This window comes from Natator depressus, chromosome 17, assembly GCF_965152275.1.
Source record: "Natator depressus isolate rNatDep1 chromosome 17, rNatDep2.hap1, whole genome shotgun sequence".
Classification (NCBI taxonomy): domain Eukaryota; kingdom Metazoa; phylum Chordata; order Testudines; family Cheloniidae; genus Natator; species Natator depressus.
The window spans coordinates 22,154,632-22,170,776 of record NC_134250.1 but is presented as its reverse complement, the minus strand read 5'-3'; the positions used below and the strand labels follow the sequence as shown (position 1 = coordinate 22,170,776).

The 16,145-nt window shown below is 53.4% G+C and overlaps 1 protein-coding gene across 1 annotated transcript; it reads left to right on the top strand.

The window, feature by feature from the left end:
* The first annotated feature begins 626 nt into the window (after positions 1 to 626).
* Positions 627 to 9,462, top strand: TRIM50 (tripartite motif containing 50). The gene is made up of 6 exons (XM_074974312.1): positions 627 to 1,031; positions 5,639 to 5,734; positions 7,007 to 7,237; positions 7,813 to 7,835; positions 8,338 to 8,462; positions 8,852 to 9,462. Exons 1-6 carry the CDS (start codon positions 627 to 629, stop codon positions 9,460 to 9,462), a joined length of 1,491 nt encoding a protein of 496 aa, XP_074830413.1.
* Positions 9,463 to 16,145: the final 6,683 nt, after the last annotated feature.

Below are 16,145 nucleotides of genomic sequence, written 5' to 3'. Positions count from 1 at the left end.
GAAACAGAAATGAGCCCAGTGCTGACGAAGACGTGTCCCCACCATCAGGGAACACCCCACTCCACTCCCCCGCTATCCCGTGCAGAAGGCCGCGGAAACAGATCGGCCTTGCAGCTGGTGATCAAACATGGGCTCTGGCCAGCCCAGAGGGGAAATAAGCTCAGTCTATGCCCTCTTATCAAGAACAGCCCTATTTTGTGTAAACGGGGCAGCCACCAACGGGAGCTAAGCACCGCTGTCCTGCGAGCACACCAGCAGCGGGGCAGGGTCTCAAAGGTCAGCAGAGCCCAAACCATTCCCAGTTTCATAGGTTAAACCAACACCTAACACCTCACACAGAAGCAAGTGGGCAGCCGGTGTGGATCACAAGCACCATTGGAATGTGCTTCCTGTGGAGGGATCTCCCATCCTAGGTGGATAGATGTGTTTGGAGATTTATTCAGTTAAACACCCCAAAGGGATGTGCTCCTCCTAAGCTCCTCAGCCGGTGGCTGACAGATTTCCACTGGAGGCATCCTGCTTGTTACATTAGGAACTGTTCTCATTAACTCCATGTTTTCCAGCCCAGGTGCTCTTCCTCCAAGACTGGACTAAGCCACCGTGCCGGGACAGACGCCTGTTGCAGGATGGCTCGGAAGATGAGTGTCTGTGAGCTGGAGGACCAGTTGCTTTGCCCCATTTGCCTGGAGGTCTTAAAGGAGCCCCTGATGCTCCAGTGTGGGCACTCCTTCTGCAAGTCCTGCGTGGGGTCCCTCATGTGCAACCTGGACCAGCAGCTCCTGTGCCCCGTGTGCCGCCAAGCTGTGGACTGCAGCACCTTGCTGCCCAACGTCACGCTGGCCTGCGTCATCGAGGCGCTGCGGACCATGGGTGATTCAGATCCCAACCAGGAGTCCTGCCCTGTCCACCACAACCCCCTCAGCCTCTTCTGCGAGCAGGACCAAGAGGTGATCTGTGGGCTTTGCGGCATCATTGGGGCTCACCGTCAGCATAAGATCATGCCTGTCTCTACCGTGTACAGCCGGATGAAGGTAAGTGCCTGGGGAGCTAACAGCTGGTCATGGGCACTGCCTGCCTCATGGCAACTGCTGGGGAAAGACGCAGGCCTGCGACTGGGCTCCTTGGAGGGTGGGAAGGGAGGAGCTGGGTGGGTTTCAGGTGATAAAAGCACAGCCAGTGGAGCATCCCTGATTGGATTTCCAGACCTGGTGTGGGTGTGAGAGAGGAACAAGGGTTCTGGCACAGGCTGGTAGTTGAAACAAACCCTGGATCCCGGTGTGTGGGAACTGGGAGCACCCCAAGACGGGGTATCGGGTTTGCTGGGGTTTGTCCCGCAGCCACAGTAACCCAGGGGGTCTGTACACTGCAGTCAGGAGGTGTGATCGCAGCACCAGTACTCGGATAACAATAGTAGCGAAGCTGTGGCAACACAGACAGTTACATGGGCGAGGCCTCCCCATACAGGGCCCACCTGTGCTGCCAGGGTCTCACTGCTGCTCTTACTCAAACTAGCTTTGACCTAGCCAGAGCTGAGCTGGCTGGCGTGCTGCAGTCCCACACCTGCTCTTGGGGTAAGGGCTCATAGCCCATCATCAGTGTGTCACTGAACCCATGCTCCTCTGAGGCCCAAGTGAGCCTTGACCCAGTAGCACAGGGGTGGCCAGCCTGAGTCTGAGAAGGAGCCAGAATTTACCAATGTACATGGCCAAAGAGCCACAGTAACACGTCAGCAGCCCCCCATCAGCTCCCCCCACCCACTCCCAGTTTTCTCCCAGCCAGCGCTGGCCCCTCCCCCCTCGATCAGCTGTTTCTTGGAGTACAGGAGGCTCTGGGGGAGAGGGGTAGGGGGAGGAGCGAGGGCACGGCAGGCTCAGGGGAGGGGGCGGGAAGGGGTGGAGTGGGGGCAGGGCCTGTGGCAGAGCCAGGGGCAGAGCAGTGAGCCCCCGCCGGCACATTGGGAAGTTGGCGCCTGTCGCTCCAGCCCCGGAGTCGGTGCCTGTACAAGGAGCCGCATGTTAACTTCTGAAGAGCCGCATGTGGCTCCGGAGCCACGGGTTGGCCACCCCTGCAGTAGCATCAGAGCAGAGACTCCGACCATTGACACTACTGATTGGAAGGATCAATAGGCCAGGGAAAAGCATCTGCAAACCAATTGCTTAGGCCCCTAATTTATTAACAGAATCTCTGTGCAGCCCTGAACTGGACTAGAACCTACCATCCCGTTCTGGATGCCCTAGACTTTGGGGAAAGCAAGACCCTGATCACAGCTTGGGCCCGTCTCTAGCATCAATTAAACATCTCAGAGCCCAGCCTGGAAAAGGCCTTGCAGGGTCTGTGCCTGCTGTGTCTCCCTGATTCCAGCGCAGATGTGCTCACTTGATGGCCTAGCGATCTGATCACAGGGCTGGGAGTTACAAGCTCCTCTGTTCCAGCTCCATTGCAGACAGTGACTGGCTCTATCTGTCACCTTGAGCAAATCCTTCAATCTGCTTGGCTTGCTTTCCCGCTCTGTAAAACACGGATAACAACACTGACCCAGCTTCCCGGGGGCTGCAAGGGTTAATGTTTGTCCCAGGAGGGAGTGCAGGAGACATTGGGCGGGGGAGTGCTGGAGGGAGAGGCAGTCTTGTTCCCTGTTTACTCCAGGGTCCTTTCATCTCCAGTGCTCAAACACCTCTGGAAAAGAGTGGGCTGATAAGACGGAGATAAGGCGCAGGGAGGCTGGGAGACAGAGCACTCGGCTACACAGGCTCTGAGCTGTTGATGTAACCAGCAAGGGTCCCTTCCAGCAGATCATGTGACAGCCAGTAAATGGAAAAGCACAAAGAAAAGGAGTACTTGTGGCATCTTAGAGACTAACCAATTTATTTGAGCATAAGCTTTCGTGAGCTACAGCTCACTTCATCGGATGCATACTGTGGAAAGTACAGAAGATCTTTTTATATACACACAAAGCATGAAAAAATACCTCCCCCCACCCCACTCTCCTGCTGGTAATAGCCCAACTTGATTATCATACACATTGTAAGGAGAGTGATCACTTTAGATAAGCTATTACCAGCAGGAGAGTGGGGTGGGGGGAGGTATTTTTTCATGCTTTGTGTGTATATAAAAAGATCTTCTAAACTTTCCACAGTATGCATCCGATGAAGTGAGCTGTAGCTCACGAAAGCTTATGCTCAAATAAATTGGTTAGTCTCTAAGGTGCCACAAGTACTTCTTTTCTTTTTGCGAATACAGACTAACACGGCTGTTACTCTGAAATCTGGAAAAGCACAGACTCAGCCCCAGCTCCCTTCTGCTCCTGACACCAGATAGGGTGTGTGAGGCAAGAGAAGTGTATTCCTGCCCACAGTTTGGGCCTTGGGGCCCTGTTCAGAAGTGGGGTATATCTGGGCTGCGACAGAACTAGAACCTCTAGGGCCAACTCTCCTCTCTCTTACTCTGTTAGTGGCTCCAGTTCAGGAACCTGAATGTGCTTAACTGCTGTCCTGAACCGGAATACATGCTTGAAGGCTCTTCTTGATCCTGGCTGCTCACCCCAGTGTAAATGAGGAATAATAACGCCACTGAGGCAGCATCGGTGCAGAGTGCAGGGGAGGAGTTACTGCAAAAGAACCCACTCACTGGTGGCATTTGAATCAGTGTCATACTGTTCAATCTGGCTACACCCCCAAATCTTTCTCCACCAGATCACACAGAAAGGGCAGTGAGCAATGTCCATAGATCAGGTTAGAGGAAGGACACAGTGGTGATTCAAGCTATGCTTGTTTTTAACATTATTAATAGTTTGGAACACTCACACTAAACAAATTCCCAGGCTGTAAATTGCAAATCAGAGTGAGATAATGGGCCTGCCTACTATGATACAATCATAAAACTGTAGGACTGGAAGCGGCCTCAGGAGGTCATCTAGTCCTTCCCCCTGCTCTGAGGCAGGACCAAGTAAACCTAGACCAGCCCTGACAGCTGTTTGCCAGACTTCTTCTTCAGAACCTCCACTGACAGGGATTCCACAACCTCCTTTGGAAGCCAATTCCAGAGCTAACTATCCTTATAGCTAGAAAGTTTTTCCTAATAGCTAACCTAAGTCTCCCTTGCTGCAGATTAAGCCCATTGCTTCTTGTCCTGCCTTCAGTGGACACAGAGAATAGTTGATCACTGTCCTCTATAACAGCCCTTAAAATATCTGAAGACTCTTGTTAGGTCCCCTGTCAGTCTACTTTTCTCCAGACTGAACACACCCAATCTTTTTAACCTTTCCTCATAGGTCAGGTTTTCCAAATCTCAAATAATTTTTGATGCTCTCCTCTGGACTTTCTCCACATCTTTCTTGAAGTGTGGCTCCCAAACCTGGACACAGGACTCCAGACGATGACTCAGCAGTGCCGAGTAGAGCAGAATAATTACCTTCAATATTTTACATAGGACATTTCTGTTAATACACCCCAGACTTATTCTAGCCTTTTTTTTCAACTGCACCATATTGGCCCACTGTAACCCCCCATCCTTTTCTGCCGTGCCACCACCTCACCAGTTATTCCCCATTACTGTGCTAGAGAGGACACTTGCCAATGAAAACCATGTTAAATGTGCAGGGTTTGTCCCTGCCAGGAAAAAGGGTGCTTTTAAAATTGAGTTGGCTAACGTGACTTGAAACACCACTTACCACCAAGCGTAGACACAGGTTATTAGTATCTTACTATCGTGTTAGCTGGCTGTATTGTAACCTAGAATCTTTTCCTAGTCTAGACAGACGCTGTGTAGATAAGTACTGTCCTATTTCACAGCATGTCAGTTGGTCATGGTTAACTCTGGTGTCCACCCAAAAAAAAAAAAAAAGGAAATGTGATTGTTCAACCAGAACCACTGGCTGGGGGACTCGGGGGCAGGTGTCATACCTGAAACTGCTTTTAACTCAGTTTTTTAAACTGATGAGGTTTCAAGCTGACGATGTCCTTTTAAACATGTAGCTTAACATATTTCTGTTTAGGTTGTAATTGTATCCTATATAACATACAGAACATGCTACATAGCCCAAGGAATGTAGCCCTTGGAATCTCAACTTTTGCATTTCCAGACTCTTAAGAGTTTTTGTGCAAACGTAACATTGCAAGAGTTCTGTGGTTTTTGCATTTGCTATACAACACCAGTTCGCTCACCACTCAAATGCAGCCACCTCTAGGGTGGGATTCAGCAACGGTTTAACAGTGCAGAGCAATTTAGATGTCAAATGAGCCCACAGGGAGAATCTTAGATGGACAGAACAGAATTGCCCAGTTCTCAATTTGGCCCAGCTGCTAGGGTTAACAATATTGAGGTAACTTAACATTAAAGAGGCCTAGAGGTGAACTCAGGCAGGATGGAAAAGGAATGATAAATGAATTTCCCATGAAGCCTAGGAGAATGTGGTCTCATCATGCCCTGTATTCCATGGGGGGAAGCCAGTGATCAAGGGAAGTATGACTGACCCCAGGAGAACTGGTTCCATTCAGGGGCCAGGCTGGCCTGCACAGATGGGGGAACGTGGGGCCCAGAGCCAAACCCCTGCCAGGTGACTGCCACCTGGCTACTCCCTTGGGTGCAATATCCTAGACTAGAGACTCCAGTCTAACAGGAGTATGTTCTGCCTTTGCAGGAGGAGCTTTCAGTGCTAATAACGGAGGTCCAGCAACACAAGAGGAAGCTGGATGAGCACATCAGCAAGCTGGTTAACAATAAAACCCGGATCGCAGTGAGTGCAGGGAGCTGTGAGAGGAGCCCATGACCATGAATCTCCTGGGTCCCAACCCGGGAGCAGCCCCAGTTCTGATTACTGCTCCCAATTGGCTAAGGATTGCACACATCCTTTTAGTTATCTTACCCCGTCTTTCCCACCCTGGCTAGCTTGTTTCTCAACCCCTGCAATGTCTTGTTTTAGCCCGTAAGCTCCTCCGGGCAGGGATGGTCACTGCTAACTGTTTGTACAGTGCCCTGCACAGTGGACCCTGACCTGATTGGACACTAGGCACTCCAGCCATATCAATGTTAAATAAATAAAATAAAATAATAATAATAATAAAATCCCAGAGTGCCCTCTGCCCCACATTGGGAACGGTTCTCCCATCCCTCCCAGAGTCCCAGCCTACCAACCCACACCATACCAGAGTCTCCTTGGTCCCATGTCCTCCACCTGCTGGGCGAGAGGCAGGTGAATAAGTGTCTTGCTTCCCAGGGCTGGGCTAAGGTTACCTGGGCCAGCCCCAGCCCAGGGGGAAGGAGTAGATGACCTCCTGAGATCCCTTCCAGCCCTACCGTTTTACGCTTGCTTTCTGTTGCTAGCAGAGGAGAGGGGTTGTTGTTCTTCACAAAGTGTGGACTAAAAATAGCCCTGCTTTTCGAAGGGGTGAGGGAGCCATCTCTTGTGGCACTGAACTTCCTGGCAGGCGTACAGACAGGCTGGGCAATTCGTTGTTCAGAGCTGGTTTGACCCAGTGTCCTTGAAAGTGAGATAACCAACGTAAAATATCCTGGCCAGAGCTAGCTCTCCAACAAGATCAATACTGATAGCTTCAGGGCATGTTTGCCCTGCCAGGGGAAGTCAGCTTCGGGTGATTTCCATGTCTTAAGCAGAAGCAGTGGCCACAAAACAAGAGCTCCATTTTGTGAAAAAATAAGTGGAGGTTTCTGCATTTGGTTTCATTCTGTTTTGGGACAAAACCAAGGCAAGGACCTTCTAAAAAATGTCACAAAGAAAGAGAGATCCACTGACCCCAGAATAGCCAATAGCCACTCGCCTGGATCTCCCACATGCGGGTGAGAGATCTAACCACTAAGATATTCTGGAGGGTGTGTGCCCTGCTGTAGAAGGCAGGTGGTCTACAGTTGGCCTATGGTCTGCATCGGGCATAACACGCTGTAAGCTGGTGGAATGACTGAGTTGTGCTGAGCAGGGAGCGGGCAGGGCCACCCCACGTCTTGTCCCGGGTATTTTCCTCTGCTCCTAGAACATACTGTCCCCCTGCAGAATGAGTCAGACGTCTTCAAGTGGGTGATCCGGAAGGAGTTCCAGGAGTTGCACCGATACATTGACGAGGAGAAGGCCAGCTTCCTGGAGAGCATTGAGAGGAAGGCTGGCCACCTCATTGCCTCCATTGAGTCCCAGGTCACGCAGACGTCAGACACCCTGCACAAGCTGCAGGAGATGGAGAGCTCGCTGGAGAAACTCAATAATGAAAGTCAGCTGGATTTCATCCGGGTGAGTCTGTCTGCCAGGGGAATGACCATGGAAACTCTGGAGAGGAGACTGCCCTATACCCCACAATGCAACCTGGGAAACAGCCAGATGCACCCCATGCACCCTGCGGGGAGAGCAGACAGACAGATATCTCCATGCTTCCTCCCTGGGAAGTAGAAAGCCAGATCTCCCCCCAGGAGAGGGGAGAGCCAGGTACCTCCACACAGCCTCCTTGGGAGAGCCAAGAGACAGGCACCGTGCCATGCCTGTCTATGGCGGAGGAGCCTAGACAACTATGGTTCTATCGCACCCTCTCCAGCCTCTTTCCATTTGGCAGTTGATTCCTCCCATCCCTGTGTCCCTCAGCCCCATCCTGGCTGCCGGAGACCCCCTGCCCCCAGTCTGTGCAGCTTCCATTGACCTTCCCTGCACGGGCGGGAAGCGGAGGTGGCAGTGAGAGGCGCCATTTGCTGGTGCCAGGGTCAGATGGAGAGTCGGTGAGAGTGCTGGCCAGGAATCCTCTGCAGCGTTCCCCGGCCATGGGGCTGAGGCTGTCAGCGCTAACTCTGCCTTTGTGTGTGTGTTGTGTTTTACAGAACTACGGCTCATTCCCCTCCAGGTGAGCACTTACCCTCCACCCTTGAGACCCTCCTTCGAGCCATGGGGCAGCCAGGATGGCTAGAACCCAGGAAGGGGAAATGTTTCCTAGGAGTGGTGACTGCGATGGCCCTTTCATGGGAGTAGCAGGAGGCACTGAGGGCTTGGCCCCAACTCTAGTGGTGAGCAAGGGCTGTGCCCATGCCAGCTGCGGTTTGCACTCCTTCTCCATGCCAGTGCTGCTGGGAGCAGCCTGGCAGCGAGGCACCAGGCTTTCTGCTCCCATGGTTTACACTTTCCCGGAGGGGAGTGACGTAGTGCCCATGCCCCCCTCCATCTGGCACAGCTTAGTGCCCATGCCCTGGGGGCTGCTGAGCACCCACTGCCCGGCCTTCAGCTCACAGATGGAGGCTAGAGCAGCCAGGGAGACTCTGAGTTCTGCCAGATGTGGGCAATGGGGCGGGAAGCAGGGCCCTTAAATGTTCTCACTAAACCCCACTGCATGGGAGTGTCTTTCCCTCCAGGTCAGAGTTTCTCCCCCAGCACCCAGCTGAAGGGACCTTCAGCGCCATCTCCTTTAAGCCAGGTTTCCACCAAGATGACATCAAGATGACAGTATGGAAACGTCTGCTCCGCAGAGTCCTGCCAGGTACTGCACCACACACAGTAAGTCCCCTGCAGTGTGCTCAGAGTACGCGTGTACCTGTGGCCAAGTGCATATGCTCCCTCTGGCATGCACCACGCTGTCCGACCCATGCAGGGCTGCTCAGGCATGTGCCAGGTGAAGCTTTACATGGGTCACTCTCCTGGCTATGCAAGACTCAGATAGGGGTGCTGCCTGTGGACAAGCTCTACTGGATCCGGCCCATTAGGCTACTCGGGGCTCTCCCAGGGTTCCTTGCACCTGGCCAGGCCTGCCTCTCTGCTCAGGGCTCTCCTCGTCCTGGTCCAACCCACAAAGCTGCTCAGGGTTCACTTGGGCCTAGCCGCTTGGGTCTCCCGCCCTGAGGTTCCTCTGCTTGCCATGTGTTTCCTTAGCCCCAGAGACACTGAAGCTGGACCCGGTGACAGGACATCCTCTGCTGGAGCTGACCAAGGACAACACTGTGGTGCAGAGCAGGCTGCTCTACCAGCGCCGGGGCAGCAATCCTGAGCGCTTTGACTCCAGCAACTGCATCCTCACCAACAAGGGCTTCTCCTGGGGCAAGCACTACTGGGAGGTGATCGTAGGCACCAAGAGCCACTGGCGCCTGGGCATCATCAAGGGCACAGCTAGCCGCAAGGGCAAGCTGAACAAGTCTCCCGAGCATGGCGTGTGGCTCATTGGCCTGAAGGAAGGAAAGGTCTACGAGGCCTTCAACAACCCCCGCACCACGCTGCCGCTTACGGCCCGGCCCCAGCGCATCGGCATCTACCTGCACTATGAGAAGGGTGAGCTGACTTTCTACAATGCCGACAGCCCCGATGAGCTCATCCCCATTTACACCTTCCGGGCGGAGTTCCAGGGCAAGCTCTACCCCATCCTAGACATGTGCTGGCACGAGCGGGGCACCAACGCCCTGCCCATTGTGCTGCCCACAGCCACCATGATTCGACACACACAAGCTCCTGACAGCAGCCTGGACCCACCGGAGCCCACAAAGCTATAGATCTCCACCCAGAGCCCCACACCCTACCCACTGTTTGGGGATTGTCAGACCTCTCTGAGCTGTGATGCCCAGCTGGGGAGGGCTTATAGCTGGTATCGTTCTCTGCCATTCAAGTCTCAGGGTTGGGAAAACAGGATCTTTATCCCTTAAGAGCAGAGATGGGCATGAACCAAACCAGCCTCCCACCCCCACCCCCACCCCCGGGGGAATTCAGACCTGATTGCTGCCGTTTGGACCCATCCCCACTGCTGTGTTCCACCTGTCACTGCCGCCTATTCCCTGCCCAGACTCCTGTGTGGGGCACCGTAATGACTGCTAGGGACTGATGATTGTGTCCCAGGCTAAGGATCATGCCGGAGCAGCAGGCACAGAGAGAAGTATCCTGCCCCCACGCACATGGCCCCAGCTGTGCAGAAGTCATAGAATCATAGACTATCAGGGTTGGAAGGGACCTCAGGAGGTCATCTAGTCCAACCCCCTGCTCAAAGCAGGACCAATCCCCCAATTAGAGAGGATGAAGACAGAATCCAACCAACCAAGACACGATTGTCTCAGTCTGTGGTCAGAGCTTTGCATGGAGTGTCAGCTGCTCCTTAAACAATCCTGTTCTCCCTCCCCAACCCGACTGTTCCACTTAACACAATGAACCAAGGCCCACATGCATATGTCCTTGTATAGCCCCTAGGATCTCCCAATTCCACAACTCAACCCTGGCTCCCTTTAGCTCATGCTTTCAAATCAAGAGCCCAGAGTTCATTCTGTCCCAGGTGACCTGACGTGGGGCATCATTGCACACTGTTTAGTGGCTGGCTGGAATTAAACAGCCATCTAGCATTAGTGTGGGTTGCCTATGTGCCCTAGCTAGGGAGGCTTTCCCCAAACATGAGAAATCCACAGTGGGGCTGATCCCTCTCTGTGTCCGCAGGGAGTTAACCCGATGTGACAGATTAGTTAAGTCTGTACATGTCTAAATGAAACTACAAACACCATTTTATGAACACCATTTTGAGTGTAAACTGCACTGTATCTTCACTGTTTTCTTTTTATCTGCATCTTGGACTGGGATTCCTGGAAGTGTTAGCACATGGCTAACAATGCAGAGCAACAAGAGTGGTTAACCTGGTGGTTCTCCCATCAAATGGAAGCACCCTAGGACAGCAAGCAGCCTACTTCCTAGGGGAACCAGAGCTCCCAGGTGGGCTTGTAATCAAGTAATGTATCAGTTGACAAGGGACTTGAAGCCACTGAGAGTCACCTGATGGGGGGCACTGGGACATTAGAAAAGGAAGCCTCTCCCATCAGCAATTTCTGAGAGAGGCTATCAGGCCCAGAAGGCAAGGCAGTACAGTGGGTGGCAGGTAGGGGAGCGAAGGAAAGGAGGGTCCTGGGACCCTGAAAGGAATTATCGAAACCCAAAGGGCTCTGTGAGTAGTGTGAACACTGGAAAAAAAATTCTGCTTGTGGGTTTTTGTTAGTTTCCATAGATCTGTAGCTCTCTAGTGCTTTATCTGTGAGTAAAGGGTGATTGATTTAGAAATTCCTTTGTGTCCCTTGTGTTCACTGTCACATAGTTCCTGAAGGGGGAAACAGTCATCCACAGAGTCCCCAACTTCAGAGGAACTCGGGGAACGTGCAACAACATCAGGGGGACAAATGGAAGATGCAAGGGCATAGTGAATGACATAATCAGCAGTGTGGCCCCGCTCAGCCAGAGGATGAAATATGTCACAAGTTTATCATAGAAATCAGGTGGTGGTGATGGGAATATCCCATCCTAGTTTTGTTTTCACCTCTGACTTCTATGGTAACAAGCTTGTCACATGTTTCAGTCCCAGCCCGAGGCCTGACATAGAACTGCTTTTACAGAACATTCACAAGTGCTTTTACCCAACCATTAATGCGTAAATGATGGAGTGCCACAACTTCCCTGGAAGAAGCTGTTTCATGCTAGATACATCTCACTGTCAGGAAGGGTTTTGTGATAGTAAGCCTCAATTCTCCTTTCCTTAGTTTTGTCCCATCCTTTCTACATACAGGGCCTTGTGCCACTCTCCATCTTTGGTGTTTGGACTTCAAATCCTTTCAGAGGACAATCATATTTCTCATTTGTGGCATAGCCAAGCTATAAGCATTTATTCTCTCTGACACAGTAAGTGTCACCAGCTGAGGCTGAGAGGCTAGGCAGAGACCAACCTTGAGACTGAGACGTGCAGGTTAGTGGGTTAACTCGGCCCAGCACAGCTACCATGTCTATTCGTCCTGTAGAAGGGAGTTTGTCTGGAGAGCTGAGAGAGAGCCAAAGGGGATTAGTGTTTGGAGAGAAGCTAATTAACCCCTCTGTCCTCTTTGCCTCCTCCTCCATCCTTGCTGTGTGACTTACCTCAAAGGTGTCTTTGGAGGTGGGAAGGAGGTGGGGACCTCTGCCTGCTGTTCCAGTAGCCACCGTCACCCCTCCGTTGTTGCTGGAGGGTGGGGAGAAGCATTAGCCCCCATTTCTGCTGTCTAAATTGAGGCTGCTAGTGTGTGTGAAGCATGTTCGCAGCGGGGCTGGTGGAATTAAATCTGACCCCACCCCACACACTTCTCCTGGGTACCTGGGCCAGCCGAGCACTGGGTGATCCCAGTTCCATCTGGGTACCTGGGCCTGCCCAACACTGAGGAATACCAACCCCCTGGCTAGCAAACCCCAACCCCCTGCCCGGGTATCTGGGCCTGACCAGCCCTGAGGGACCCTAACCCCTCCCCAGGTACCTGGGCCTGCCCAATACTGAGAAATACCAACCTCCCTGGGTACCAAACCCCAACTACCACCACCCCAGGTACCTGGGCCTGGCAGCACTGAGGGACCCCAACCCACCCCCGGGGGGTACCTAGACCTGCCCAGCATTGAGGGACACCAACACCTCCCCGCCCCGGGTATCTGGGCCTCCCCAACACTGAGGAACCCCAATCTCCTCTGGGTACCTAGGCCTGCCGAATACTGAGGAATACCAACCCGCCTGGGTACCAAACCCCAACCACCACCCCCGGGTACCTGGGCCTGCCCAGCACTGAGGGGTGGGGGGTCCTGACTAACCCAGCCCTTCCTCCTCAGGGCAGTGACTGCTCCCAAGATCCTACCCCTGCCCCAACCCTGAGCATGGGGCAGGGGCACTGCCCCAGGGGGCTCTAATCTCCCCCCCTGCCTGGGCAGCTCAGAGAACCCTGTTTCCCCCTCCCTGGCTGCAGCCTCCTGCCCCCACCCTGTGGCTCTGGGCACCGTGTGTGGGGGTGTCACTGCCCCTCACACAGCGACACCCCCAGCACAGCTTCTCCCCGCTTCCCCGCCTGCTCCATGGGAAGCCTCCCATTGGAGGAGGTTCCTGTCCTTCACTCAGGGCAGCTTCTTGTTCATTGAAATGTTCCAACCTGGGACTCATTCCCTCCCCGTCCCTAGGGCTCCTGCCTTGGCCTCCCCCATTCCCTCCCATCTCTCCCAGCCCCCACACCAGGGGCTCCCCATTCCCTGCTTCCCCCAGCCCCTGACACCTGCCCCGCTGCTCCCCTTCGCCCCTCCCCTACCTTTTCCATTCCCCACTCATGAGCCCCTGCCCCCCAGTGCCCCTGCCCCATTCACATCCCCACCACTATCCACCAGCCGCTCCAGCCCACCCAGCAGCTTCCCCTTCCCCGCTCCCCTCAGCCCCTCTCCTGCACCCCCCGAATTCTCCCTGGGCACACGCTGCAGGGCACCCTGCTCATGCCATTTTCACGCTCACGAGGGCATTTGCAGGCACCTAGTTAACTACAACTCCTTTGTCATGTTTCCCAAGGGAGCGGGGGCTTTGCTTTACTAAATGACATGCTGGGGCGGGGGCAGGCAGGTAATTTCCCCTGGTGGCAAAGCCTGTCTCCTCCTGACCTTCTGCCCCTACCCCTAGCTGAGCCCAGGCTCCCCCTCATGCTCTCTGCAACACAGCAGTCCCCCTCCTAGCCCCCCAGCAAAACATCAGCCCCAGCAGCTTTCCATCCTCACCTCCCAGACCCTGGCAGCAGGCCTTCCCGCTCTCTCCTTCTAGCCCACAAAGTCCCATCCTCTCCATCCACTCCCAAACAGGTAGCTCCAGTGCCTGCCCCCTGCACCTCTCCTACCCCTTCCCCAGGCAAGCTCCCGCCTTCCTTCCCCTGCCTTTCCACTTCCCTGGGGACTGCCTGGATTATATACCCCACCCCCTTATCACACTGATGGGGCAGGAGGCCATGGGTGCTTGCTTCTGCAGGGAGAGGGATTTCACCTCGGTCCAGGGGCCAACAGCTGAGCCAGAGTAACTGAGCCAGCTGCAGCGTCTCACCTCATCATAAGGAGCCTGGAAAAAATGGACTCAAATCACAACACAAGAATAGTGTAAACACTGGCAGCGCTGCTCCGTTAATGGCTGCAACAGTAGCCAATCCTTCCCTCAAAGCCCTGCTGATGCCTCATCCCCCAGCCCTCTGGTGTGACAATACCGCTGCACTCTCTCCTCCATGGGGCATCAGTGACCCAGCATCACAGGTGCACTGTTGTGGCTCATTCTTTAGTTCCCCTATTTCCTGCTTTCCTGCCTCTGAGCCTGGCTCCCAGACTTGTTCCTGACAAACACAGGCACAGAATATCCATTGAATCAATACAAGCTTTCACTGCTCCTGCAGCTGCTGCCATGTTCCGGCTTCAGACACATGGGGAGCTGTAAGGCCAGGCCCAGCCAGCATTATACTTACTGGCTCTATGGGGCAGAGCTGGGGCACCCCTGTTTCAGTCCCAGGGTGATTACAAATGTGACCCCAAAACGTTTTCATGTGGCAGCGTCAAACTATTGCTGTGATGGCACAAGATGAAACGTCCTCGAAACCCAGCGCGATGCCGCATGGGAGGTGTCATGATGTCATCACCACATAGTGGGGAGGAGGTGGCATCAAAATTCCACAGCAATAAGGCAGCAAGACCAGGTGCCAAAATGTCATTCTGCCACGGTGGGATCAACACAGCAATGCCCAGGACAGAGTCAATACCGTAAAGAGCGCCCCGAGATCCAGCCAGCACATTCCACCCTGCCTCAGAGCCCGTGAGACTAGAGCCAGGGCAAAGGGTGAAGCGTTGCGACAACAGGAGCTCACAGTATGTGGCCAGCCTGGATTCCAAACCTGATCAAGGCACACTCCCTAAGAAGGAGGGTAGGGGAACTGGAAGAGGAACAAGTCCCCATTTAAACCCCAGCCCCAGCCCTGTGCACAGGCCTGGAACATGGGTCAGCAGGGCCAGCCTGACTTAGTGGCTCACGTGCTCGTTTGCTTTGGCCTAAGTCCTGGATGTAGTAGGAAGAGAGCCTGAGACATAAGACCTTGTATTAGAGGCCTGGTATGAGGCAGGACCTGCTCACAGAATTTGGCAAGAACAGGGCTGATATTGCAGAAATACACATTCCTAAGAAGTGCTCACACAAACACACCCCGATATCAAGTGATACCAGAACATCCCGATATCAAGGATGGAACAAAAACATTCCCCAAGGATAAGAGGAACACACTGACCCTCCTAAAAGATAAGGTCAGGATGACAGCAGATAATAAAGATGTTTTGATCAAACCAACAAGTACAAGGTAATGGGTAATAACTAGTCATGTCGGGGGTGGTAACTAACTATGTCAAAGGGGCAGTACTAACTTATTTGTATCGGGGTATAAAGATGTATATCAGAGGGAGTATCTTTGTCTGGCCTTAGGGAGGAACGGAAAGTCCTGCCGCTCACTGAGCTGGTCCATTGTTACGGGCATACATGTATTAGTGGTCCGATAGAGTCTGCGGGATACTAGTACCAGCCTTTGTCGACAATAAACCTGGCTGGATGCCTTCAAACCTTAATGGATCTTGTGGTCATTGGGTGATTCCCTCGAGGTCTGCCATGCCAGCTGTCTGCTCAGGGCTGGGGCGGCACACAGAGGGAACACACTCACACAGCCAAACATCTATCAACATCTAACCACACTGGAGAACAGCTTAGACCTATTGATTTGCAGTAAATTGCTTTCTCAACAGCTGAAGCATCCAACCCATATTGTTCCTGAGTGCAGGGATTGTGGCACTGCCTGTCCCTCCCCCCCAGCAGGGTAACTGCATGTAGCTTTATTTTTAACCAGACTTTTCTGTAGCCTTGGATGGGAGGCCAGGGCTCAGGGCACGTCTCGGAGCACATATATTATCTGTCTGCAGGAAGGTCCTTCCCAGTCCCACTCAATGAGCGGACACCTCCCAGACACCTGCAATAAACTCTCACAGGGCTGCCGCCCCAGAGCTTGGCTGAACCAATGATTGTGCAGGTAACACCCTGTAAGGGGAAAGCACTGTCTGCCAAAGCTTTGAACCTGAGCAGAGCCCCATCTCACGTGGGGAGTGACTACCCACATCCCTACAGCCTCGCTTCACGATCCAGCCGCAATATTCCGGGGTGGTTCCTTTTCCAGACTCCCTCCTCTGCTGCACTGAACCGTCTATAGTGCGACAGGCCTCAGGGTACAATCTGGACTGTTGAACAGCTGTGGCTCCTTAATCCTCTAGCCTGGGGGGCCTTTTACACTGCTGTGCTGTCAGAATAGCTGTTCCTGTCTACATCTCCCCTGTTTCCTATTTACATCTCCCTCGTCACATATTTTACCAGGACAATAAT